The sequence below is a fragment of the Barbus barbus genome (assembly GCF_936440315.1).
Source record: "Barbus barbus genome assembly, chromosome: 40".
NCBI lineage: Eukaryota > Metazoa > Chordata > Actinopteri > Cypriniformes > Cyprinidae > Barbus > Barbus barbus.
Genome location: NC_136718.1, coordinates 6758144 through 6785546, shown reverse-complemented (window position 1 = coordinate 6785546; position 27403 = coordinate 6758144). Strand labels below are relative to the sequence as shown.

Genomic DNA, 27403 nt, shown 5'->3' with positions numbered 1-27403 from the left:
GTCATGCTAAGTTACAGCACATTCATCTTAGTAAAGGTGGCAGATGGAATAAGAAACGGTGAAGGAGGAATCAATCACTCACAATAAACAATTATTTGCACCAACAGCCCTGTAATCAAATCAGCGTGACTAACCATGTTTATTGCATTATGATTTAAGTTCATAATTTAAACCTGTTCAGCCTGGCCTTTTTTAGGTGCTATTCACTGCCCCAAGAAAAATAATACTAGCCTGTTATGTGTCCAAAATTTATGATCTGCTTTATTTGTGAGAAACCAGTAAAATGTATGCCCATTAAGTGGAACTATTAAAAATGAAGACAATTTAAACATGATAAATTAAACCTCTCTTCGGATCTATGAGCAGTGAGCTATCAAAGACGAAGTGTGCAATTTCTGCATCACTAGCTTTGTGGAAATGCAAAGATTATGATTGTTTTCAAAGAGGTTTCCCATGTCATCTGTCATTGGTTGCCCCAAACACACACCTCTGGTTGAGCCCAAGAGCCCAATGTGTGCATAGTTCTAACACTGCCCTGTTTGCTTAATATTAACTACATCATCATAGGGACAAACACTATGTGTTATTGATGGCTATTTAAAAGTAGACGTGCTCTTACAATTTTGCTTTTGAAAGCACAACATAAACTGCAAATATTTAAATAATTCATAAATGCTTTACCAGTTTTATTTTTTAAATTAAATTAAATTATTATTAGTATTATTATTTTTTTTGCATTTTCATTTGCATATTCAACACGGATGCATTTAATTTCTCAAAAGTCACAGAAAATATTTTTATTTTAAAAAATGCTGTTTTTTTGAACAGTCTCACTATGGCAACACTGATAATAACACAAAATGTTTCTTGAGCAGCAAATCAGCATATCAGAATGATTTCTGAAGGCTCATATGACACTGAAGACTGGAGTAATGATGCTGAAAATTCAGCTTTGATCACAGAAATAAATCAAATTTTACAATATATTTACAAAGAAAATGTTTGTTTTTAATTGTAATAATATTTACAATTGATTGAATTAAAACAATTAATTAAACTTATTTTCAAATAAATGCATCCTTGGTGAGTATTAAATATTTTCAGAAGAAAAAAAAAGCTTGTAAAATGGGATATCTTTTTTTTTCATTCAGACAATCAGTTGTCAGCACATCAGGATCCCATTTTTTTGTGGATCTGGACTGATACCACACATTTATACTCAGGTTACTGCCTTAACATATTTCTCAAATTTCAGGATAATTTACATTAAGAGTTCAAACACTGATAATATTACACACACACACACACACACACACACACGCACGCGCGCGCACACACACACACACACACACACACACACACACACACACACGCACGCGCACACACACACACACACACACACACACAAAAGCAATAGCACAAACTAAACCATAATAACAGGTCTCCTGGTGAACGGCTGTTTCCCACACCACCTACTTTATCCCCCGACTCATCTCATTTCAGGAAGAAAGTAAAAGCTTCTTTGCTTCTTTGCACACAATGGGTCGTCCAGGAAAGTTACTCTCAAGTCAAGTCATGGTCATTCACTGGTGCTTGTATGAAGGGCATGCATTGGGCTTTGTCTCAAATGCTGCTTCACCTCATCTGGACATTTCTTTGATTTCTTTTGCTGCCAACTAACTGCTTTAAGAAAGCAATATATAAAGATACATCTATGTTGCATAACTTAAGTTAGAGATCATTTAAGGGACAGGTTTGAGATAGGTGGAGCAACGTTTAGAGGACAAATCACCAACGGTACCCTTTCAACATGCATGTTAGTGAGGATTGGTGTGTTGGTGTCTCTCGGTAAGCTAGGATGAAGTTTAAGTTCATAACCAAAATGCACATCCAATTCTAAAGGGCCATTCCTTCTACTTGTTTGGCGGTACTCCCCATCCCGCCGGTGTTCATGTGGCATGTCAAACTGGTGGAATGCGAGCCCTCCCCAAACCAACCCCAAACTAGCTCCTCAAGCAACCTAAGCACCCCTGCAGCTTGCAAGACTCAAGAAGAAGCCAAAGAGTTCATTCCCAGCCAGTTTTTATAGCCCAGTTCCCCCACCTTGGTCTGAGCTTACACCAGGCGGTCAGATTGGGGCACTGCAAGCCATGTCACACCTACCGTAAGAAGACGGGTCCAGCACAGTCAAGATACACGGAGCACATATCAGACACAAAGCGGGAAGGATAGAGAGATGAAGAAATGGAGAGAGGGGGAGAGATTGAACTTACAGAAGACAGAATCAAGTAGAGGAAATCAAGTAACACTTAATGGACATGTATCAAAAATGACACTTTTTGGTTTAAATAAACACGTCATGTTATTGGCTAATACAAACATCAAATTTAACCAAAGAAATATGAAAAGCAAATAACATAGAAGCACATTTGAAGCACTTTTATTGTACAGTAAGGGAGACTGAGGGCTACTGTATAACACATTAAATGTCTTAAATTATACATTAATTATTTTTGAAATATAATTTTATCATGACATCATCAGTTAACAATAGTTGTTATAATTATTATAAAATTATATTTTTATATATTATCATATAATATATATATATATATATATATATATATATATATATATATATATATATATATATATATATATATAAAGCTAATATATAACGAAAACTAATAACAACAATAATAAAATTGTATAATTGAACAAAAAATAATATTTAACATTTTTAGCATGGCATCTAAATATTTTATTTTAATAATTTTGTTGTGATTTTGTCATTTGTATTAGGTATTGTCAAAATATGCCTATATAAGTTTTATTTTTATTGAATTACTTATTTTTACTTCAGTTTTACTTTTATTATTATCTTTTAGTTAAACTATGAACATGGGAAATGTCTTTGGCAACTAGCTAAAATTAATAATTGTTTTTATAGTTAGTGTGTATTCTATTTCAAGTAACACTTTTTTTTTAGCTTTAGTTAACTATGTATAAGCCTGATTTGAGATGGTATAGCTATATTTAGATTTATAATTAATAGTGAGCAGTTACCAATTTTTTACTTTGTCAATATTAATAATCAGGTAAAACACTGTACTTTTTAAATTGTTGACATATTTAAATCTTTTTGTACCAAATGAAGTGCTTTAGGCATTTTTTTACGATTATTTTGTATATTTGTATTTATATTAACAGTGATATAAATATTGAATTCAATATAAAATCTAGTCATTCTCATTATAAGTCTATTAAAGAGTTACTTTTGCCACATATACAGTAAATGGCACTTATACTGTACAAAAATCTAGCAGATAAATATGCAGTACACATTAGGTTATGAACGGGGGGGGGGGATTACAATAACCCCTGGTCTCCCATAAATAATAAGCCTGCCTTGATGGTTCTTATGCACAACTAACTTTTTCTGATATATTTTTTATATAGAAAATGATATATTAGGATATGACAAGCAGAACTTTAATGATTCCCAAAGGGAAATTAGCTTGTCACAATAGCAAACATACAGCACACAGCGGGATCTGACACAACACGGCAAATACAGCAAAACTCTTCAGCTATTCAGCTATTATATTTCCAGCACAGATAAAAAAGATTTAGTGCTGCTGCGCATTTGCTGGAAAATGTGTCATTTTTAACACAAAAGCACAAGAGATTAACAGCACATAGATTCTTTTGGAAACCAAATTATACGGCAAATGAAATGACGTGGCGGGAAATATTTCATGTAGCTTTCCTGCTTTACAGGCAGCAAATGACGTACAACACTGAATATTTTATATTCCATGAATATTAAATGGCTAAAAAATCTTTCTAGAATACCAACCATCCATTTGCTTGACCTAGAAGCTATATTAAGGATATGTGAGGTAGTAACACAGCCGTTTTTAAAACAGACAAGCTTTGCTGAGTCTTTCAAATATATTGCATCGTTAAAGGTATTAAACAAGTGAAAGATTCAGATTAGATATGTATCGAACTCTATTAAACTCATTAGCAACAGACGGAAATTAGCAAGTGGAAAAACATTAATCTTTCTGTCTCTTCATTCGGTTTTAAAGGAATAGTTCACCCAAAATTTTAATTTAGACATCATTTATTAACTCTCAAGTCATTCTGTTGTGAGACATAAAAGGAGATGTTTAGCAGAATGTTCATACAATCAAAGCGAATGGTCATTTCTACTGCTTAGCTCCATAAAGACAAATAAGCATCAGGTTGGTGTGATTAACAAACAGAAATGTATGACATTATTATCTGAATTTTTCTATCATTTTGGAGCTTGCCATCTACTTTCATTGTATCTAAAAGAACAGCTTTTACGTTTTGACGTAACATCTAATTTTGTGTAATGAAAGAAAGAGATACAGGGCCAAAAAATCAGCATGAGTAAGTATGATATAAATATTTAATTTTGATGTGAACTATCCCTTTAAGGGTGAAGAGCACTGGTGTCTGGTGGTCATACCTCTCCTCCCTTCATGTTTTTCATTCCCATTTCTCCCTTGCCTTTCTTTCCCTTCTTGCCTTTTTTCTTCTTAAGGCAGGTCTTTTTAACGATGCAGAAGCAGCACGTGAGAATGAGGACCACGGCTACGATCGCGATGGCGATGATGGCCCAGGGAGGCACTAAATAGTGAGAGAAAGACAGAGAAAGATGGAGGAACAGAGGCTGGAAATACAAATCCAGATTTATCAGGGTCATTAAGAGAGCCAGGCTTGTTTTCACCATCGCCTTCATCAATACAGAACAGGAACTAAAGCTTAAATTTCACTGCTTGTATGAGCGTATGCAACTGCGAAGCCATAGCTTCAGGCATATTCTAGACAATGAAAGTTTGTCAAGACTAGGGCTGCACCCCTAACAGTTGACTAAATGCTGGATGACGACAAGAGGCTTAGTGGACCAAAATTTTATTAGTCTGTTAGTCACAGAAAAAACAAAAACTGATTGTTAATGGCTGGTCCTTGAGGTAATTACCAGGGGAGATTCTAGGATTTCCATATGGGGGGCTCAATCCACAATGACAGTATGATTTAAAAAAAAAATAACATACTGTTTAACAATACATACAATAGGTTCTATACTTATCAAGTCAGCTCCTGAATATTGATATGATTTCAAAAAATTTATTTCATTTATATTTATTTAGAATGGACAACCCTTATATTACTGTGATTGTCTAGTTAGGCAGTATGTTCAATCTGCCCTATATTAAATGGGTCATGAACTGAGAATTGAAAATTTCCTTGATCTTTTGATAAATAAGACGTAATTTTGCTATAAAAACATCCTGTAAGTTTCAGAACTCAAAACTTTCTCATTAGTCTAAAAACAGCTTTTACTGAAGGCAGTCTGCCAAAATGACAGCTTGTGGAATGTGCGACTCTATGATGTAATAGTGTGGATTAGCACCGCCTCCACAGAAGAAGATCAACACCTGCTTCTACATCGCTGCCTGTTTAGCCCCGCCCACCAATTAGCACATGTAGTGGGTAAATGACAAGCGCGGCAAACACATGTCTATGCATAAACAAAAGGATAAAAATTATTTGATGAACTTTATTTTTTTTAAGTGCCAAACTGCATCAGTAAGAACTTGGTCCTTTGTTCATTTCATTTTACTTTGGATTCCTTTTCTAAAAAGATGCAATTCGACACAGGATTTTCAGAAAGATTGTAACTAAGAGACGATGCTGCGCCGACTATATTAGATTCTATATCGCAGCACACAAGTGTATTTGTGTAAACTGTATTTATTACGTGATCACTATTGCTTTGTCTGTTAAACAGATTGTTTGATATGAGTATTTATGCGTTTTTGACCTAAATCACAGCAGTCTCCATCTGTGAAGGACGTAGGCTGTCAAACATGTACACAACTATTAGCCAATCATAGCAGTGGGCGTTTACTTCCAAGTCTAAAATCTGTCACGCCCATTCAAACAGAGTGTTTAGATGAGGGGGGTTAAAAACAGGACAGAAAATATTACCTCTAAATTATGTTTTTTGATGTAAAAATCTTGATAACATTACAAGTGGACCTCAGAGAACAGTACAAAACAAAACAAAGGCAGTTTATGACCCCTTTAAACCATTCCTTTTGATTTTAAAAATAAATAAGTAAAATAACACATGGATCTATCAGTTTGCCACTCCTATAATTAAAAATGACATCAAAAACCACAAATCAATTTACTCTTAGGCTATAAATGTCAAAATCAGCTGCTGGGTCATTGCTTAGCAGAACGAAATAACTCCACACGATGTATCTCTGCCTCTGTCATTCGCTATGATAAGCAGTTTAAATGAAAGCATTGACTCAATACTGTCTGTCACCACACTTTTTGTAATTTTTCACAAATCTTAATCTTTTGTCAAATCAGCTTAGATTCACAAATTTTGTTCAGATAACATGATATTTAGAGTTTCGGTTGAATAATCTAATCTCTTTGTCTCAACTCAATTCTTTAGTTTAAATGAACTCAACATCTTCAATGTTTGATTGAAAAATCTGTTTTGTATTGCTCCCGCATCACATTATGTAAACTTAATTTGACAAAGAACTGCCCAGATGCAAATATCATAACAATCTATCGATAAATGCATACACCTTATCCTCTACTTCTGACACTATCACTGTGCCACGAACACGCTGAATACTGCTGGCTAAAAGATGAGAAGAAGCCGCAGCTGAAGCCCCACTAAAAAGGGCCTAACAACACTCCTGGTAATTAGCCCACAGCATATCATTCACTGACCTCATATATGGCTTATCATTTGAAATTGAAACATTTAAGTAGTAGCAACTTTACATGGCTGCTCATTCTTATGTTAACCTAGATAAATGTGCATTATTAGGCACATATCTGAGTGATTGTGTGAAGTGTGGAAGCTGTTAGCTGCAGGACATGGAAGCACCGACACGATCACTTGCGTTTTGGAAACAAGTGGAAACAACCTAAAATACGCCGTCATTTTTGCTCATGTAGCTACGAGTAATGCATCATTTGAAACTGTAACGGGTCAACTTTTATTTGTGTACACTGACAATAACAACAAAACATAAAATAAAAAAACAAAAAGTATGCACTTTTTGCTGTTTCGGTCTCTGTGAATTGAAGCATATCACACAAATGAAACTAAACTCACTGTATAGGCTACGTATGGAATCCCGTTTCCACCACTGAATAAAAAATGAGACTTTTTATCTCCCAATTCTCACTTTTTCTCGCAATGGCGAGTTCACGCGTCACCATTCTGACTTTTTTTCTCAGAATTGCATGATTGCAAGTTATAGGGCCAGATTTACTAAACAGGCGAATTAGCATTCAAGCACAATTCCACAAAAGCGCTGATGGGAGGGGAAAATTCATGTGATTTACAGACAAGGTGCACATTAATGAACAAAGACGCAGCATCTCATTTCCATAACGACCAGTGCAATCTACCAAGAGCAGTGCAAATTACCGCCTATTTTCAGACGTGCTTTTTTTGGGCATTAAATAATGGCGCAAATACCAGTGAATTGACGAGTGCACATTTTAGTAAATCGTATTGCGTGATTCATTTAAATACTCTCCTCCCATAAATTTACCGATCGAAAGGGAAACTCCTACAAATGCATATTCAATAAGGTGAGTCGCAAAAATAACTGTGTCCACGTCTTTTCAGCGCTAATTTCCCACTGTGTGTCTTTAGTAAATCATGACAGTAGTTTTTTAATGCCAAATGAGGGTTTGGTGATAGTAAATCTGGCCCATAAAGTCCAATTCCATATAAAAAAAGACTTTTGAAAGTATGAATTGTGAGAAAATAAGTCGTAAGTTTCTTATTTTATTTTAAATTCAGAAAATGGCAGAAAAGGGCTTCCATAGCTACTTGCCTCACAGATATTAGAAATATATCTATAGAAAGCTTGAAATGTCTACTTTTAAACAAACCAATTTAAATTGAAAACAAAAACTCTGATTACGTTATCCGTATTAAAGTTGCATTTCTCTGTAAAGGCACATCTGTGGAGATTTGCAGTCAGAATCATCAACTTCATTTTTGCAACCGATACGGACTCAGAAAACACTAGTTTATTAATAAATAGTTAAAATATCTCCAGCTACTTTTTTCGACACATTCATAGTCATATTCTTGTCAGTATATATTTAAGAAATTAGATTAATATAGACATACAATTAGTAATGGCTTAAATGAATGACTACTAGTCGACTAGAAAAATCTTAGAATATACGTAGATAGATAGATAGAATATAGATATAGAAAATCGGGGGCAGCTCTATTCAAGACAGACTTTTATGTTGGCTAGGGCGTTGTTAGGGTGTTTCTAGACAGTATAGTAGCCTGACATGCTCCAATCAGTTAGAAAAGATGCAACACACTAAACAGCAGAGTCTGACGATCTGAGCTGAGTTTGGAGCTTGAGTTACATTAGAAATGTTGGTCTCTGGTTAGAGATTATTAAATATCGCACAACAAATAGTCAAATACTCACGTGGAAGCTTGTCCATCTCATTTAGGAACTTGTTTTTGATGTCACCAAAGACGTCATTCTTACTGACTGGGCCCTGCTGCTCGGTGGAGTTGTCTGCAGGTGTGGAAACAGCAGGGGCCATGGTCAGGACACTGGCACCTGTGGGCTCGGGACCCACCATGGCTGCAGGCTTCTTCTTGAACAAATTCCACTTCATGCTTGATGGCTACACCAACAGAAACCCTGATAGGCAAAAAGAGAGGCAAGATGACATGAGTGTGATGAGACGCTCATGAGTCTCTGAATCTAATTCTCTTTGATGGGAACTGAATGAAACGACGTACTTGCTCCATCAAAATTGCAAATGCTGCTGACATAGACAGTTATAGTGGGTATGTGATCGTCAACATAAAGTGGCATACTGTCTGATCTCTTGATTATTAAAATGTGGCCTATAATATGAAAGGTGATGTGCTACTTGTGAGTAAGTGAGATTTCATCAGTAATAGGGTACGGCAGGATTGAATAAATGAAGATAAAACTAATTGAAAATAAATTATAAAAAGGAATAAATAAATTATAAAAATATTAGTAAGTTATTTAAATTAAATTATAAATTAATCTTACATTAAAGAAAATTTAATTAAACTTAAATTAAATAATTAAAAATGAAATTATTATAGGAAGTAAAAACTCCCTTATTTTTAAACATGAAAATGTTATATTTTATTCCCCCCAAAATGCCAATTCAGAGATCTTACATTTTAAGGAAATATGTAAAGTAATGAAATATTCTTAACAGTTCATAGAGATACATGGCAGGCTAGCTTTAACATCTTACTAAAAATGTCTAAGAATTGATTTTTTCTTTCTTTCTGTACAGTCATATTACAATGTAAAAATAACATTTTTTTCAGTTATTGCCCAATAATGAATCAGTAAGTATTGACTTACTAACATATAATCATTTTTTTACATTTGTAAATCTAAATGAAAACATATGACACTCAGATCATTCCACACACAAGCAGAAGTTAATTTGTTTCTCCACAGATTCTCAGTAACATGACAGAAATGTGCAAACAGTTGCAGAATAAAAAAAGAAAATCTAAATATGCTACATTATTTACATGACATATATATATATATATATATATATATATAGATTTATAAGATTTTTTTTTTGCCATTTATTGCCAAATGATGAAACAGTAACTGTTGACTTACTAACATGTAAACTGACAGATGGAGGTCTGGGTTTTAGGCATAAATTATTATAAATATAAAACTCTCGCTTCAAAGTTCCAGACTGAAGCTGGTCCACTTGTGCTGCAAAGAATGGTAAACATAATGAAAAGAGACTTAGCCCTCTGATTTCATTAAAAACACAGCAATATAGGCAAACAAAAAGGATTTCTCATTTCTCAAGCATCAATTCTCTGCTCCAGTGGCGGAGAGCCTGTCTGTACCCATTGCATTGCGTGAATAATTTAATGAAGCTGACAATTTACGGGATAAGCCGTTTTGTTATTCAAGGTCCCATTCCTGCACTGGAAATATATGGCAAAATGCGCTATGCTGCAGTTATGCAATCTGACATTGCATAAGTCAAGTGGCCCACAGACAGACTACAGGAGGAGCTAACAAAAGAAAAGATGCAAAGGAGGATAGAAAACGCCAGTGTGAGTCAGACCCTCAGCCCGACAGTCTCTCGAGAACAGAACACCGGTTTGATTAATGACACTTCAGCACCTGCAAATCACAATGACAACATCTGACTTTTTCACACACAAGCAGTTAATTTGTTCCCCTAAAGATTCTCAATGAGGAAAATCCTCTTTAAAATGTTATCATAAAAAATAAAAAAACATGCTACAGCTTGAGTATAAAGAGTTATAGAATACAAATACCATTTTAAGATGAATTATGCAATTACACTCCTCATTTTGTTAGATTTATGCTTAAAACTAGAAAAATCTATTTTGGAACTGGGTAAGAAAAAATATTTATTATCAGAAAACAACTCAAACTCTTATGGATTTCTATTTTTCATGTTCATTCATATTCATTCATTTTTGTAACTAGAAAACAAGACAAAAATATTTATTATGAAAATTATTCTATAATGCGTTCTATCTATCTATCTATCTATCTATCTATCTATCTATCTGTCTGTCTGTCTGTCTGTCTGTCTGTCTGTCTGTCTGTCTGTCTGTCTGTCTGTCTGTCTGTCTGTCTGTCTGTCTGTCTGTCTGTCTGTCTGTCTGTCTGTCTGTCTGTCTGTCTGTCTGTCTGTCTATCTATCTATCTATCTATGTCCGTCACTATCCTATCAGAATAACACATTTTTGTCATAGTTTACAGCTTTTGATTTGCTTGAGTGCAGAATATCATCACAATAGAACTGTCCCTGAACTGATTCAAAAACACTATGCAATGTGATTCAGTTTCATTAGATACATCTGACATATTTACAGAGTGAATCAGAGTCTGGATCATTTTCAAGATTTAACAAATACTGACAAATAATGCACTTGTTTGAACAGCTTGCAACCAGCCAACGCCTGTCCAATTATATGATATTACTAATTCATGGTGGAAAAAAATGAGACCTGTGATCTAAGGAAATTGGCTGACTAAACGATCCCAAGGTAATTTCAACTGGCTTACCGTTGAATGAATGTAGTGAAACGATGGAGACGCTCCAAATGGACAACGATTGTAGCTAATTCTCCAAAAAACGGAAAGTTAATAAAGTACTGTAGCTAGAGCTTGAGAGAAACATGTATGATTCAGTATCTTAGCTGATATTATTCTGGTCAAGCGTTGATTTCTGAGAGACGCACAGAGGAAGATACATTACTCTCATTCACTTCAAAAGTTTATGTATAATTTTAGAGGTTAATGCATGAGATTGTGCTTTCTTTTGACAGACCAAACACGAGGAGTGACTGTGTCTGACAAATATTTTATCTATTGCTCAGTAGTATTCCATTTTGAAGCCTTTATCTGTGCCTCTCCATATAAGGTGTTTAGCTTCGGGTACATCTCTACTGAGGACGTGCTCATGCAAGTTATTTTGATAATTACAGATAGTATCAGGCCATATTAACACACTCATTGTCTAAACCAGACCCTAATGAAAACGTGATGCAATGTTTGCTGTATCCTCCCCTCGTCTTTTCTTCTTGTGTGCCTTTATCATTCTGATACGATCACTGGACTCACTGAGCTTGAGTCTGATCCCTCTGTTTGCATTGAGGGAGATAGAGATGTGCGGCAGTGAATGAGAAGTTGTGTCCACGTCTTTGCTCTGGGGTGACCGCATACCGCTTAGAGGACAAGAGACACTTTGCTCTTTAAGGGACACATTATCTCCACTGCACTCACACTGATTTTACAGCTCTCCGAGATACTCCTGCTGTTTTATCTGTGCGACTGCCAGAGCACATATTGTAAATAGAACAGAACAAATAAACAGATACAAATACAATAGAAGTCTGGCTCAGATAAAGCAGTCCGTGAATGTGATGTCTAGGAATAATCAGATGTATTCGGCAGAATGGATGTCTGTTTTGTCTTGCCAACAAACTCACTGGCTATAATGACACATTTGACTTAGACAAAGTTTTAGCGAGCGCAAATAAACAGGATCGGACGAGTGATCTAGGAACAGAAGGAGCAGAAATGGACTTGCTCCAAAGGACGCTTTTGGCAGACCAAATCAAACCTTTGGAGATGCATCTAGATATGAATGCTGAATTCCATAATGATAATTGCTTCAGGGGATCTGCCAAACTTCTCTTGTTCAGTGTGGGAGGAAATTCTCTATGCAATCCACACATCAACAAAGTGTTATTGCTTCTCAGAACGCTAATTGTCCACAATGATCAATTGTATGACATTCAAGTTTACATATCGCCTACATAATGTCTTTGGGAGAAACTCACAAAACCACCAAGGACATGTCCAGGTTATATTTCATCCCAGAAGGAAAATAATGAAATGATACTCTGCAAATGAAGTCCATTAAGATTTCTTTATTGCACTGAGATTTTAATTTTTCGATAATTAAACCCATTCTCTCACCATTCTCATTATAGTATTGCAAAAAACTCATTCTCATTATAAAACAAAAGCAATACGCAGAAATGTCAAATTGTAAAGTTGTACAGCTTTTGCAAATTAAGTGTGAAAAGTCATGAAATGACAGTATGCTGTATATATCAATCACAAAACAACATCTGGAAATATATTATGATAAATTCACCCTTAGCAATTTATCCAGATGTGTATAAAAAAACACATTGTGTGAATGCCACAGTCCTCAAATTTATTTTTGTTTTTTCTTGAGGTAAAAGACAAGTTTTTTTTGTAACGTTGTAAACAGCAAATTTCAATCATGATATAACTAATACAAATAAATCAAATGGTCATTATATTCCCACTATTATGTAAATGGTATCACTCAAACTGAGGTAAACTTATTCGTGATTGCAAGCAACACAAAATACAAAAGCTGTAGGTCTTGCCAAACGTTTGGCTGAACAGAAACTAGGTATCCGGAGAGAGTGGGTGGTCTCTACAGATTCACAGCTCACCGTTAGTGCATGGTGCACAATATTGCTCAAAACAACAAATTAATATTAACAAGAAGCACTGTTTTGTGCTCTTAAAAAAATTTAATCAATCTGACAACGTGTCTTGTATTAGACATTGATTTGATTCTAGTACATCCAAAATGAGTCAGTGTTACAGCCATTTTAATTGCATCTTCAATCTTGCAATTATGTTTGAATTATAGTTCTTGTATTAGCGCCAGTGTGCCATCATTAAATATTAGCCAAGCTCAATCTTCACATACTGACAGGATCAGTTACCAGGAAAAAGATGGCTTCTCTTCCAAAATAAAAAAAAAGTTTCATCATTATCAACAATCCAGTATTACACTCCATCTGTATTCAGAAGAGCACCCATCAAAGATCGATGACATTCCTTACAACACTGAGCAAATTAAGTGTCCCGCTCCTTCATATATATATATATATATATATATATATTTTAGTTTTACGTGATTTTTTTTTACAACAGGATCTGCATTTTCACGGGTTTCATTTAAAGATTTTTGTCATAAGAGACAATAAAACTACTTTCTGCCTAAAAAATTTCGAAAGTCAACAAATTTGCAGCAGCTGAATGTAACGTTTGACAAATAAACATGTCACATTTTGAGGAACGTAATTTATTTAAGCCACGACATAAACTTCATTCCATAAAATAAGTATTATTAGCTATGCAAAAAGCTTAAATTCTCGTTTTATTATACCCAACAATCAAACATAGTTCACCCCTTATGCATGTTATCACATCCGTCAAAAACTTAAGCTGGAATATTAGAACTAAAAACATCACTTCACTACTTGCCGGCTAAGAAATAAATATTTATTACCTTACGATCCATCTGTTTTCAATCCACATCATTTGAATATCACAATATCGATGTCTGTCAAAAAATAACATGCACAATACACAATAGTATTTATGAGAAGCCTGCACTACTAGATGTTTTGACTACGCCACCTCTTGTCAAAGACGATAACATGCATATACATAACATGTTTTTAAACTGAACCTAATAAGTGATGATAATGAGTTCTTTAATTGTTTGTACCTGATAACTCTGAAGCTGCTACCTCAGCCGATTCTGGCTCATAACCTTAGGTGTGTATCGTTGACAAACTGCAGCTGTTCAACAAGTCCTCAGATGACAGATACTTTAAAACGTCACAGCCAGACAACCAATGCCTGCTGTCCTCTCTAGCCTTCACAACTATAGCCTCCAATTCCCTTTACAAAGTTGTTTGCTAGGACTTTATCCCAGACGTGAGAAAACTACACAAATATGCTCACCCCATCTCAGGCCCTCCGCTACAACACAACTGAACACAATAATACAGTTATGGTGTGGTACTTTTCTGCTTTATGGCGGGATTAATTCAAGGTGATGCTTCTGTAACGAGCGTACGGACTCGCTGAGGTGAGAAATGAAAGACACTGACCAGTGACGCTGCGGCTCAGCGGGATAAATCCGCTGGAATGGTTGGGTCAGCTCGTAACGCTTGACTGAGAACCAGCCATGAATTTAGCCTTTTTATTGCTGTCTAAGAGAGGGATGACTTTGTCTGATATGACGACAGCATTTTCTAAAATGGAATTGCAGATTAAACTCTCTGTCTGTAATTCATTTTGTTGGGGTTTGCTTGCATGACTTTGGAGGGCAGGGTTTTGGACAGCGTGAGGGTTTGGTTGAAGAACATGATGAAGTAGACCCGACAAACACTAACAGAAGGACTGGGGCTTTTAAACATAGGATAATTGGGGAAGACGGGCGAGACACACCTGGAATCAAATGAACACAATCAACATGAGGGAAAAACTGGGTCACAGGGAACACATGGGGAGCAAAACACACACACACAGTCCACAATCCTGACAAATATAATATAAATTTAATTTAATTATTAATAATACACAGTATATAAAAACACATTTGCCATTTTAATGCAGTTTCAATGCGGAATAAAATGGCTTTAGGTGAGTTAACCATAAAACTGCTTAATAATATAATATAATATTATTATATTATATATTATATAATATAATATAATATTATAATATAATAATACAATGCATAAACACTTTTATAAACCCTGTGTTATGATGTCAGACTGAGATACATGAAATTAATATGAATATGTATGAATACGAATATAACATGAGTAGATTTGCAATCGTCATAATCCTAAATTTAAAATCGTACTCTGAAGACAAGCGACACTCTTATTTCGACGACTAAAAACCTCTTCCAGAACACTTATCACAGTTGCGCAGTTCTTGCATCACACACAGGATTACGAGGTGCAGAGATCTTGAATGAGGATGAAGATTGTGCTGGGGTGTGTGTGTATGTGTGTGTGTGTGTGTGTGTGATTCAGAGAAGTGGAATCAGTGCACACGTCTGACCTGCGGCTCTTCACAGACTCTGCCGCACCATCCGCCTCCTCTCGCCCAAAGAGCAGTCTCTCATCCTAATTAAATTGTTTTAAATAAATTAACAAGCATCGCAAGCCAGACTCCGGCTGACCAACTTCAACCTTTGTTCAACTCATAATAAATCACTCAAACGATTGCATAGGTTGCCGATAGGACAGATATAATCAAGGTTCATAATGTCATGTTTGATTGTATGAAATCATCAAATATCCTGATTCTGTGCAGAAGAGTGTTTGGGATGTGAAGTGCTGACAGTGATTCAGTTAATCTCATGTTGTGTCCACTGGAAGACTTTTTCATGCAGCTGCTCGAGTGTTGCTACAATGCTCTGGTTTCTAGGTGGTTACATAATTACAAAAGAGTCCATCTTAAAGACAGTCTGGTCTCCACATATGCTTCATTTTACTCCTTCAGTGTGAAAAAAGAAGTGCTTAATTGTACTAAATGTGCGGTGCACTTTAACCATATTTCAATACTAAGACAATAGTAGTAATTATTACATTTAAATTTCATAATAATTGCATATAAACTATAATACATGTAAATTGAATTTAAGTTATTTTTGAATTTTTCACATTTTGCCTAACAACCCTTTTCAGCCGTGACTTATTCACAATATAGACCTTATTGCTCTCGTACCATATTGCATATTATTTTTTATAACAAGTAGTCTTTTTAAAAGTATGCTAAAGTGTACTTATTTTTTTCATAGTGGATGTCTATGGAAATCAAATTGCTTATATAAAACACCTCTCTTCAACAGGCTGAATGATTTGACGTATCATTAATCCAGTTATGCACTTGAGTTTAATACAGTACATAGACTTTAAATCAGTGACGGTATGAGTAATAGTAATTGTGATGCTTGCCTTGGCAAACACCAGCAATTATGTACCAAGAAGGACAGGCAGTGCTGAATGTGCATTATTCACTGAATATAAGTCAGTACCCTGTTTGAATGAGCAGTATGCTTAGTATAAAGAGAAGTTTAGTTTTTGGACTGAACTCTGATGCAAACCAATTATTTGCTCATTAAATACTCAAAAAAACATTGTACACAGTAACACCATCACACCTTGAGTGTTTTTCTCACTAATCTAAAAAGGCTTTTAGTTTTCTGAGCACAGTGTTTATTGATACTAATCATTGGGAGCAACAGATTTTTTTTTTAGCTATCTGTATTTTTCTCATGATTTCCAGTAAAAATATTTAAAAGGCATTTTTGTTCATCAGTTCTTACAGACAGAATAAGTCAAGTACTCCCAGCACACAGTTGTCATGCTATCACTGACTGATTACTACCGTCTACGTTCTGACACAAATTACTGTCTGACGAATTAGCAGACATGACACCATAACCAATAACAAACTGAAAAATGAGTTGGCATATTTGTGGTTAGTTGTTAGTTTTGTCATAGATACTTTGGTTAAAATTTATCAATGGTAGTGTAAAAGACACCTTTTTAAACCTGTCAAAATCAGCTCTGTTTTTAGCAAGCAATTCTAGTCCATGTTGCTTTAAATGCTAATGAGCTCTGCTGACCCTGTCCCTCTCTTCCGTGGGGTGACGAGGTGTACTGTTTACTTTAGCCGTGAAACTGACTAACTAGTACATTATTAGGAAAGGCGATTTGCAAAGATTCATAAAAAAAACCCTTATACTCACTTCTTCTGTAGGTGAGGCTGGATCACAAATGATTCGCGCAAACATAGATGCATTTAGGCAGATCGGGATCGCCGCATTCGCTTCAAAATGAAAGTAACGTTAATCCTCTGCATCTTCAGCAGCTCAGATGTCAGGAGTAAATGACGACTGCTATATTCATTATTACATCCAACAACAACACACCTCAATCGCTTAATCAGAGACATTCTTGTTTTCCCCTGCACTGGAGTCGACACAATGGCGGTCGGACAGTTTACAGCTCACTCAGGGTGGATCTAAGGTAAGACGGCCTTGTCAATCAACTATCGTCGGAGCAGCCTGTACAGAACTACGTCATTCTGACAGGGCTCTCAGAACAGCCTGATTTGAGAAAGGGGATTTTAATAAAAACTTGATTAAAAAAAAACAAAACAAAAAAACAAAACACTGGGTGGATTTTTATCATTATAAGATGGATGTGTACACACACTTCCAACACACATTTATGTTCAAACAACTTGAAAAGTGAATTTTGCATCTGATGACCCCTTTAATATAACTTTGACAACCTAGGATGCTTTAAGGGTGAGTAAAACACAGGCTAGTTTTCATTTTTCATCACAGGCTAACCTTTTAACTTCTCATGCAATTTTATTTCAAATAAATGTATTTTGTTTTAGTGATATTTACATATTCTTCCTAGAGAACAAGACAAACGTACTTATTACAAAACAGATTTTTTTTTCTGTGCAGCTGTAAGTGCAGATTATATTTCTGCAGTCACAGTTACAAACAGCAATAACAGCAAGCAAATATGACAGAAACAGAAAGCTGAACACACTGACTATCAGCAGAAACACAAAGTAAAATGCTGCTGCTCAATCAATGGAAACTAGAACCATTATGTACCATTACTGTCAAATGCAGGAAGAATGAGAAGAATGTAAACTATAAGTCCCAAAGACACAGAGGAGCTTACTATCCAGATCCTGCAGCACACCATATATTACAGGAACAGAACGTTCTGCTGTAAAAAACAAGGCCATGTGAGACAGTGAACACTTACTAGACAGACAGGCGACCTCACACGCGGACTGACTGAACACTCCCTGTTCTCCACCAAGGGTGACTACATAGACACCGTGTGATATATCTGTAGCTGTTTGCCTGTTACTGCTGGTCAGTGTTTAAGAGTATTCATTATGACTGTCAAACGATAAATGAATTAATTTACAAAATACAAACTTTAACTGAATTAATTACATGATGTGCAGATTATATAACTATTTGCAATTAGTCACATATATCAAATTTGTTGTGAAAAGCGCCCAAGTCACAGCAATTTAATAACATTAAATTAGTATGTCTGATTAAATATTTGTCATTTAACACTAGAAATCCCAGAGTTTTTTACCCCTCCTTTAGCCAAGTGGATGCTAACTGGCTAGTCTTTTGGCTATCATTAGCATCAATTCATGTGTAAATGTGGTCATTACCTGAGCAATCTGCAGGGGGGTTGGGGGTGTGTGTGTGAATGGTTGCTGGTGGCTTGTTTGTATGTGTGGGGGAGGGAGGGCTGCTAAAAGCAGAGAACTTCATTGACCATGTCTCACATTGGCATAGCCAAGTCAGCAGTCTTCTCCATTATTGTTGTTTCAGCGAAGAGATACCCAGAATTTATACTGTAGGGATGGTCATTATTTGAAACTCAAATGTAAATATTCTAATATTTTGAGATACTGATTTTTGACTTTCATCAGCTGTAAGCTATAATCAAACAAAAAACAAAAAAAAAACTTTTGAAATGTTTTACTTTACATGCAATGAATCTAAAACATATGAAAGTTTAACTTTTTGAAATAACTTACAAGAAAAAATGAACTTTTTCACAACATTCTAATTTATTGAGATGCACCTGTATATTTAACCGTGGTAATATTTTAATCCCGGTTTGTACTAAACTCATCTGGTGGGTTTGCTGCCAAAAAGCTCTTTTTTCAGTTTCTTCTGACCATAGAAGCCAGTGCCATTTGAAGTTCCAATCGTGTCTGACAACTGAATTTGTTGGAGTTTGTTTTTGGATGAGTGAGGAGAATTTTCCTTGAAACCCTCCCGAACATGTAGGTGATGTAGGGGATGTTTAAATGTTGTTTTTAGGTTTCTGACCCAAAGACTCAACTAATCTTTACAATTTTACAGCTGTGTCCTCTTCCAGGCAGATTTTTAACATCTTTAGTTGATTGGAAAGAATTTTTCAATGCTTTAACTAATTTCTTATTCTGCACATCAGAATTATATTCTTAGGTTTTACTCCTTGTGATGGATGATTAAGGGAATTTGGCCTTTGTGTTCCTCATATTTATAATCCTGTGGAACAGGAAGTCATGGCTGGACAATATCATACTCTTAGTCACCCTGGTGTGCTAAAAAATATAAATATGAATGGGAATATATGCACATACACGTACATATATAGCTACATATACGCGTGTGTGTGTTATATTACACAATTCAAGATAAGGGGGCAGGGAGGGCTGCTAAAAGCAGAGAACTTGATTGACCATGTCTCACATCGCTGTCACTTGCGCATAAACTCCTTAGCCGGAAAACCACCATCCTCGGCACAGTCAACAAGATTCGCCGGGAAATCCCTCAATCCGCTAGACACACAGATCGCAATGAATTCACCACTCAGGTATGTTGCAGGTCTTTTGTGGTTCTATGTTTATGTGTTTCTAATTTTTAGAATCAACACCGCCAAGTGTGTCATTGTGTGTAAAAGTGCTATGAAAATAATAATTTATCTTATTTATTAGGTGTTTTCAACCACTGCTGCTACGCTGACGGCGTATGCGCCCAAACGGAAGAAGACCGTCTACATTCTTAGCAGCATGCACAGCGTGATTCAGACTGATAATACCACCAAAAGGAAGCCAAACACTGTCACCCTTTACAACACCACAAAGTGCGGCGTGTACTCACTCACTTTTTAATATCATTTGTAAATGTGTACAAATGGTTGGTTTCTTTTTTATTTTATTTTGTACTGTTTTTATCAATAAATCTCAGCAACAAAGGAAAAAAAAAACATGTGTGTTGATTTCTCCCTAAGATGGCAAAGTGAAACACCAGTTTCCTTGAAGTGGCTCAGCATGGCCCCACATTGTTTACATAACAAAAGCAACTGTTCACAGCCAATTAAGGATATTAGCCTAAAGCCTTCCAGCCCATCGGCTGTCCTGCGGGTTTTATAGGTAGAAAAGCCAAATGGCTGCTCTCTGGGACTTCTAGTGTTAAAAGCGCCATTTACGTCTGGAGAAATCTAGTGTGTGTGTAGCATATATATATTACATATACACACACAAATATACAGGTATAGATATATACAGGTATAGTTAACTAAAACCATAAAATAAACTTTAAAATAAAATAAAAAAAAATATATAAAAAATATGTTTTAGCAACTTGCCAAAGCAACATTTCTCATTTTCATTTGGTTTAAAGTGATACTTCACCCAAAAATGAACATTCTGTCATTAATTACTCACCTTCATGTCTTTCCAAACCCATAAGACTTTCGTTCATCTTCGGAACACAAATTAGGATATGTTTGATGAAATCCGAGAGCTTTCTGGCCCTGCATAGACAGCAGCACAACTGAAATGTTCCCGGGCCCAGAAACGTAGCAATAAAATTGGTAAAATAATCCATGTGACATCAGGGGTCAACCGTAAATTTATGAACCTACGAGTATACTTTTTGTGCGCAAAGAAAACAAAAATAATGACTTTATTCAACAATTCTTCTCCTCCAATTTTTATCGTCCTCTGAAATGAAAATGACTAAAAATTATATGAACATAATAAATTAATACATTCATAAATAAACAAACTAGACAAAAACACACAACTAAATTAACAAAAATTTTACTAGAATTAAAAAGAAAACCGAAAAGATAAAAATAAAAAATTAATTCAAAATTATAAAAACTATAAGAATGCATTATAAAAATTACAAAATATATGCATTATATATTGTTTCTTTTGATAAGAAACAAAGTCTCATCTGTCAAATTATGTCCTTTTTTCAGGAATTTCAAGCAATAAAGGCCGTTTTGACACTCTTTGATGTGGCGTGAAAGATCCCTGTATAAACGCATCAGTTCAAACGGCGGTGCAGAGAGCGAGTGAGCGCAATCATCCCTTTCTCTTTACTACTAGTTCTAACGTGAAATAAACATGAATGAACATCTCATGCCTCATGTAATCACTCAACCAGTGTTTCAACCACAGAAAAACGTCAAAAAAAAAAAAAAGTCACATAGCATTTCATTTACCTCAGGCAAGTGTCCACAGCTCATTCTCTAGAGAAATGAAGTCTAGAGAAGAGCATTTAGTGAAATATTAGACTATATACTCATATTTTACTTAAACTGTTAAATATATCTGTTATTATATCTGTTATTATCGGTGTTTAAATATATCTGTTATGAAACAAGTTATGACAGCCAGAAATTTCAAACTGCATTATGTGCATTTTAAATGTTTGCATACATTTTTGTATGCAAGTTTTTTTAAGAGTTTTGATTATTATATTTAAAAATAAATAGTAATTAAATTGAAGTTTGGGCTCTGTTGTTAATATAACCTTATATAGAAAAAGGGCTCACTATAGTTTAGAGCATACGCTGAAGTAGATTTTTATACCTAAGAAAAATTTTATTATGATTGAATTTATTTAAAGAAAGAGCAATTGGTTCAGTAAACCACTGTTATGTTTAGTTTTATCCCCCCTGCTGTACCGAAACCTTTCTGAAACGTGATGTCAAAACCGAGGTACATACCAAACCATCATGTTTGTGTACCATTACACCCCTACTATATACTAGTTAATATTATAGTAGATAATAGGTTAATGATATAGTAAAAAAAAAATCATACATAATCATCGATTTAATGTGAAAAACAGACATAAACCACTTTTAGTTTACAAATGAAAACATGCATCATATGACATATTCGACATTTCATTTCGGCATGAAATTGCTAAAAATATTAGTCTATGGTAAGGGATGTCCCTTGCATTTGTGCTCAAATGTACACCTATATCAGAAACAGATCGTGTCTTTGGCATTTCATTACTGATGGTTGAACATTTTCACTGGAATGCCATCTGATTGAGCTCAGTGAGATGAAAATGAGTGTTCCCCGCACATCCCGGCGGCTCCAACCCGCTTGGTTTGCCACTTAATGAGGGTTTGTGTGGCCCTTGGGCCGATCTGGACACACAAACAAATGCGAGGGTGGAAACTATTCAAAGACTCTTGAGCAACTGCTCACATCACATATACTAAATCAGCTCTCAGATTAGTAAATTACAACTGAAATGTCACAAATAATGAACTTAAATCAGCGTGTAACTTATACTGAAACAAATCCGTAACAATGTTGTACAACAAACATCTTCACAAATCACCCTGGATGGACTCTTTAAACATGTTTCACAGGCTTGTTTTAGACTCAGAGCTTTATCCTCGGGGTAAAGCTGCTCTTCCTCATTAATTACGAATCGTATCTTTTGGTTTATTGACACCCCTATGGCTCTTCAATTAAGCATCTGTTTTTACAGAGGGTAATAAGTCTTCACTGCACCATGACGAACAGGGACACAACCACACCCTCTTTTCAGAGCTACATGTCAGTTTCACACTGGCTTCCTCTAGTCGTGGATGGACGTCCTTCATGCAGATTTGGCCACATCTGAGGTACCACTTCTGAGTATGACCTGATGCTGGTTTATTCTGGTTTGGTGCTGGTGTAATTACTAGTGGAGTATGGTTTTACCAACAGCAAGGTCATGGGTTTGATTCCCAGGTTACGTGTATACAAAAATGCTTTGGATAAAGAGTTTCCCAAATATAAATTTTGACTTGAAGTTGATTAAATCAATAAATATTCGGTTATCATTTACTCACCGGGTCTTATGTCATGGCAAATTGATAGTTTTTTTCTTCTGTGAAACACAAATAACATATTTTGAAGAATCTTTCAGCAGTTTTTGTTAGTAGAATAAAAGCCAATGTGGGTCCAAAAAATGTAAGCTCATTGATTCACATCATGATGTTATATTTATCTGTTCATCAAGTGACTCTATTGCATCAGAATACTTAGATTTTACCATTGATTAAACCAATGGACTACTTTTAAGTCTCCTTTATGTATTTTTGGAGCTTTGGACCCCATCGACTATTAATGTATGGACAAAAACAGCTGGAAGATTTTTTAAAAGTTCTTCTTCTGTGTTCTTCAGCAAACAGAAAGTCATACAGGTTTGGAACAACACTAGGATGAGCAGCCAATGTCAGCATTTAGATTTATGGGTGAATTAAACCTGGTCGGGATGCCAGCATGCAAAGCACAACATTTGATGGTCTTTTCAGCAGGTCTAATAAATGTCAAGATGTTCAATGAATAATGGTTTGTTCTTCATGTAAACCTATTATATGGCTTCTGAAGACATGTAATAGTGCATGACTGCCTAATTTTACTTCTATTGTAGTTTTTGTCCTTTATGCCACTTCACAACATCTGGTCACTATCTAAAGGAAAGAGCAGCCTGGACATTCTGCTAAAAATCTGTTCTTGTGATCTACAGATTTAGAGTCTTACAGGTGATTGAGTCAATGAGGGCAAGTATGATGACAGGGTTTTTATTTTTTAAGTGAACTATTAACTGTGAACTTTGTGAGAAAACTCATTTCTTGATGGAGTTTGAAACAGAACACTGTCACTACAGTGAGGGTTTCCAAACTAATGAGCTAAATTCTGAAAGAATTTTCCATTTCTCCTCATAAACAAGGGAATTCCACAATGATATTGTACTTTTTTCTGTCTATATTGACCTCTCTAACATAAACCCTGTGGGACAGGTTTTAAATAATGTTCTCCTGCCAATAAAAGCTATGATCCATTGTAGTACTGACTGTCACTTGTGTCTTATCGAGTGTAATTCATAACGCAAAACTGTGATGCGAGACCAGATGGGAACGAGTGTCCATGATGATAAATGACACTAGCTGTTTTATGGTTTCTCTCAGATTTATCATTGGTGGGCTGCTTACTGGGCAGATGCTATTTTCGCTATAATTATTTATTCTAAATTATGAAACAAGTTACTTTAAATAGATTAGTTAAGAATAACTGGGCTGCTGACAGAAACCTTGAAATATAGATGAAGGGGGAAATATTACTTTTCCAGTGAGCCTGCATTGATCATTTTACATCTAAAAATGTATAATAATAATTTGTGATGTGAATTTTTCTCTAATTAAAAAAACAAAACAAAAAAACACTTTAAATACACTTTAGGAAAAAGACATCACGAATGAGAAATAATGAAATTAATATATCTTTTTTCACACAATAAAGTTAAATAGGGAATAAATGGAGATAAAGACGAGAAATGGACCCCATTGTTGCATATGTCTTCTCCGGCAGATCCCAGCTATATCTGCTAAAAAAATTTGAAATCTCAATGTGTACTCAAATATTTATCTTCAAATTCATCAAAGACCAAATTTTCTGAGGTAGTCTGTTCACATTACATGTAGGCTATATCTCAAGTTGAACTGAACATCAATAATTATGTTCAGTTCAACTTGAGATATAGCCTACATGTAACAACAATGTACATGTAACAATTTCATTCCATCTTATTGCTCCTAAGAAATTTTGATAGAAACATCTACAGTATAAGTGAAACAAAGCCTAATGTTCCTCTAGTTTGTCTTGCTCAGTCAGAAACATGGCAATTGGTCATGTAGATATCTTAGGTGGTGGGTAAGGTGTTAAAACACCAATCCTTCATATTACATGTCTCAAACACATGACCATGGACCACAAAACCAGTCATAAGGGTACATTTTTTGAAATTGAGATTTATACATAATCTCAAAACTGAATAAATAAGCTTTCATTTGGACAATATTTGGCTGAGATACAACTATTTGAAAATCTGGAATCTGGAGGGTGCAAAAAAATCTGGAGGGTGCAAAAAAAACTAAATACTGAGAAAATTGCCTTTAAAGTAGTCCAAATGAAGTTCTTAGCAATGCATATTACTAATAAAAAATTAAGTTTTAATATTTTTACGGTAGGAAATTTACAAAATATCTTCATGGAACATGACTTAATATCCTAATGATTTTTGGCATAAAAGAAAAATTGATCATTTTGACCCATACAATGTATTTTTGGCTATTGCTACAAATATACCCCAGCGACCTAAGACTGGTTTTGTGGTCCAGGGTCACATATTAACATTAACACTCAACAAAAACATTCTGAAAAGAGCAAAAACAACCCAACAGCTTTAACATCTGAAACCAGAGAGACAAGCTATAAAGAACAAATATCGTTACCGCATTTTCAAATTTTCCTCTATAAATCTGAGCTCAATGTCACACTGTACTGTACTCTGGTTCAAATCTAATGCCTTGATGACACAGCATTTGTCCTTGAGAACGTCCCTTCCTTGTGATCCCCAGTCCTCTGCAGGAGAATCCCAAGAGAGCGAGAAAAATCCTTGTCGGAGAGAAAGAGAGCGAGAGCTGCCCAGCATCTAAGGAAGTTCCCTTTTCATTCCAGTGTGTCGAATTGACACTACTAGCGTCCAATATAAGCACTATCTCAAGCCTCTAACAGAAACACAACACATTTACAACAACCACTGTGACAGACAACACCAAACCAGATCTATCTGAGAGCATTTAATGGAAAACAATTGGTAAATTGTTATACATGTCCACAATGGAAATATCTCAATATCTAAAGAGTATGTTGATGTATTCATGGGAACAGTATTGATTATCAAGTTTTGTCTAAAGTGTTCAACACAAGGTGGAAATCAACGACAATATACATTGAATGAAAGTGGACAGCAGGTATCCAGTTCCCCCCTCTCTTTGCTGTACCGCAGAGCTCTTTTAATGCACTCCATTGTCTGTGGTCTCTCCCTGTGATCTGCTCTAACGGCAGCTGTACCAGCGATCCGCAGCATATTGTCTTGCCGCTGTTTGTCGATGGGGAGGAGGGTGTCGTTCCCATTCCCCCTCTGGGGGAAATGTGACAGCTGTCAGCGGGACCGACCTCTGGAAACTCTCCAGGAAGCAACCGGCAACCATGCACGGACAGAGTAAACACCCACCCGCCCTCCGAGAGCTCACTTTACCCTTGTGCACTGTTCCGGGACCAGCTTCCCGTGATGGGTCCCTGACTCCAACCTCTGTGAGGTGTGACAGAAAGCTGACCTGAGATCAGCAATTAACGCAAGTTGAACTAAACTAACCGATATAAGACAACTGGGACAAACGCTTTGAGCTCGGGACACTGCAGCAATTCTCAGTCAGTTAAACATCACTTCAGACTAAACACAAACAAGAGTTATCCAAGACTGACAAGCGTATGAATCACACTGCAGTACTCTAGTAGCGGGCTTCCCTCTCCGCTGCAAGATTAAGTAATAAGCATCTATTGCCCTGGACAGTCTTTCCAGCATCCAGCACGGCATATCTCACCTTCCCATATCCGGATCCCCCCTCCCAATTTTGCAGCACCTTTGAGGAAATAAACACGTTGAAAGGTTACACACCTGACTGCAGTGATCTGCTCGGTCCTAATCCTCAATGAGCGTCTGGGCCATACACCAGCGAGGCACTTAGGGGTTAACGTTCAGCGGCGTGCAAACGTCTCCTGCTCGCGCTCTTCCATCAGCCTGAGAAACTGCAGTCATCCCCCCTCTCCACTCGTTACTGCAGCACTACACACACACACACTCCAGTGAACACACACGTACACCCCTCCCCTCCTTCTGTGCGCTCTCTCTGCCACTTTCTCTCTCCCACAGAGAAATCCCCCCTTCCAAATACACACACACCCATTCCCTCTCTCTCCATTTTTCCTTCCCCCACCCTTCCCATTCCATCCTCTTCCTAAGCTGCCTGATTGGAGATGCTGCTCACACAGCTCTGCATACATCCCTGTTTCTTTTTTTCTCGTGTCTCCGTCTCTCGCGCTATGGGATAATCAGCACGGGTCAATATGAAACACTTCCTCTGCCGTCCCCATCAAACTCTGTGTCCTCAAAATACCCTGTTGTTTTTTCTGAAATGCAGCCTGTGTGATGGTAA

General features: G+C 36.0%; 1 protein-coding gene across 1 annotated transcript in view; it reads right to left on the bottom strand.

Moving 5' to 3' along the window:
* Window positions 1-27116, bottom strand: part of LOC306859462 (synaptotagmin-2-like) — a 35182-nt gene extending 8066 nt beyond the window's left edge. The window contains exons 1-3 of the mRNA XM_079400487.1: window positions 26866-27116; window positions 8541-8762; window positions 4502-4662 (exon numbers count right to left, since the gene is read on the bottom strand). Of these exons, the coding sequence (XP_079256613.1) occupies window positions 4502-4662; window positions 8541-8736 (357 nt within the window). The 5' untranslated portion in view covers window positions 8737-8762; window positions 26866-27116. The remainder of the gene's footprint in view (window positions 1-4501; window positions 4663-8540; window positions 8763-26865) is intronic.
* Window positions 27117-27403: the final 287 nt, after the last annotated feature.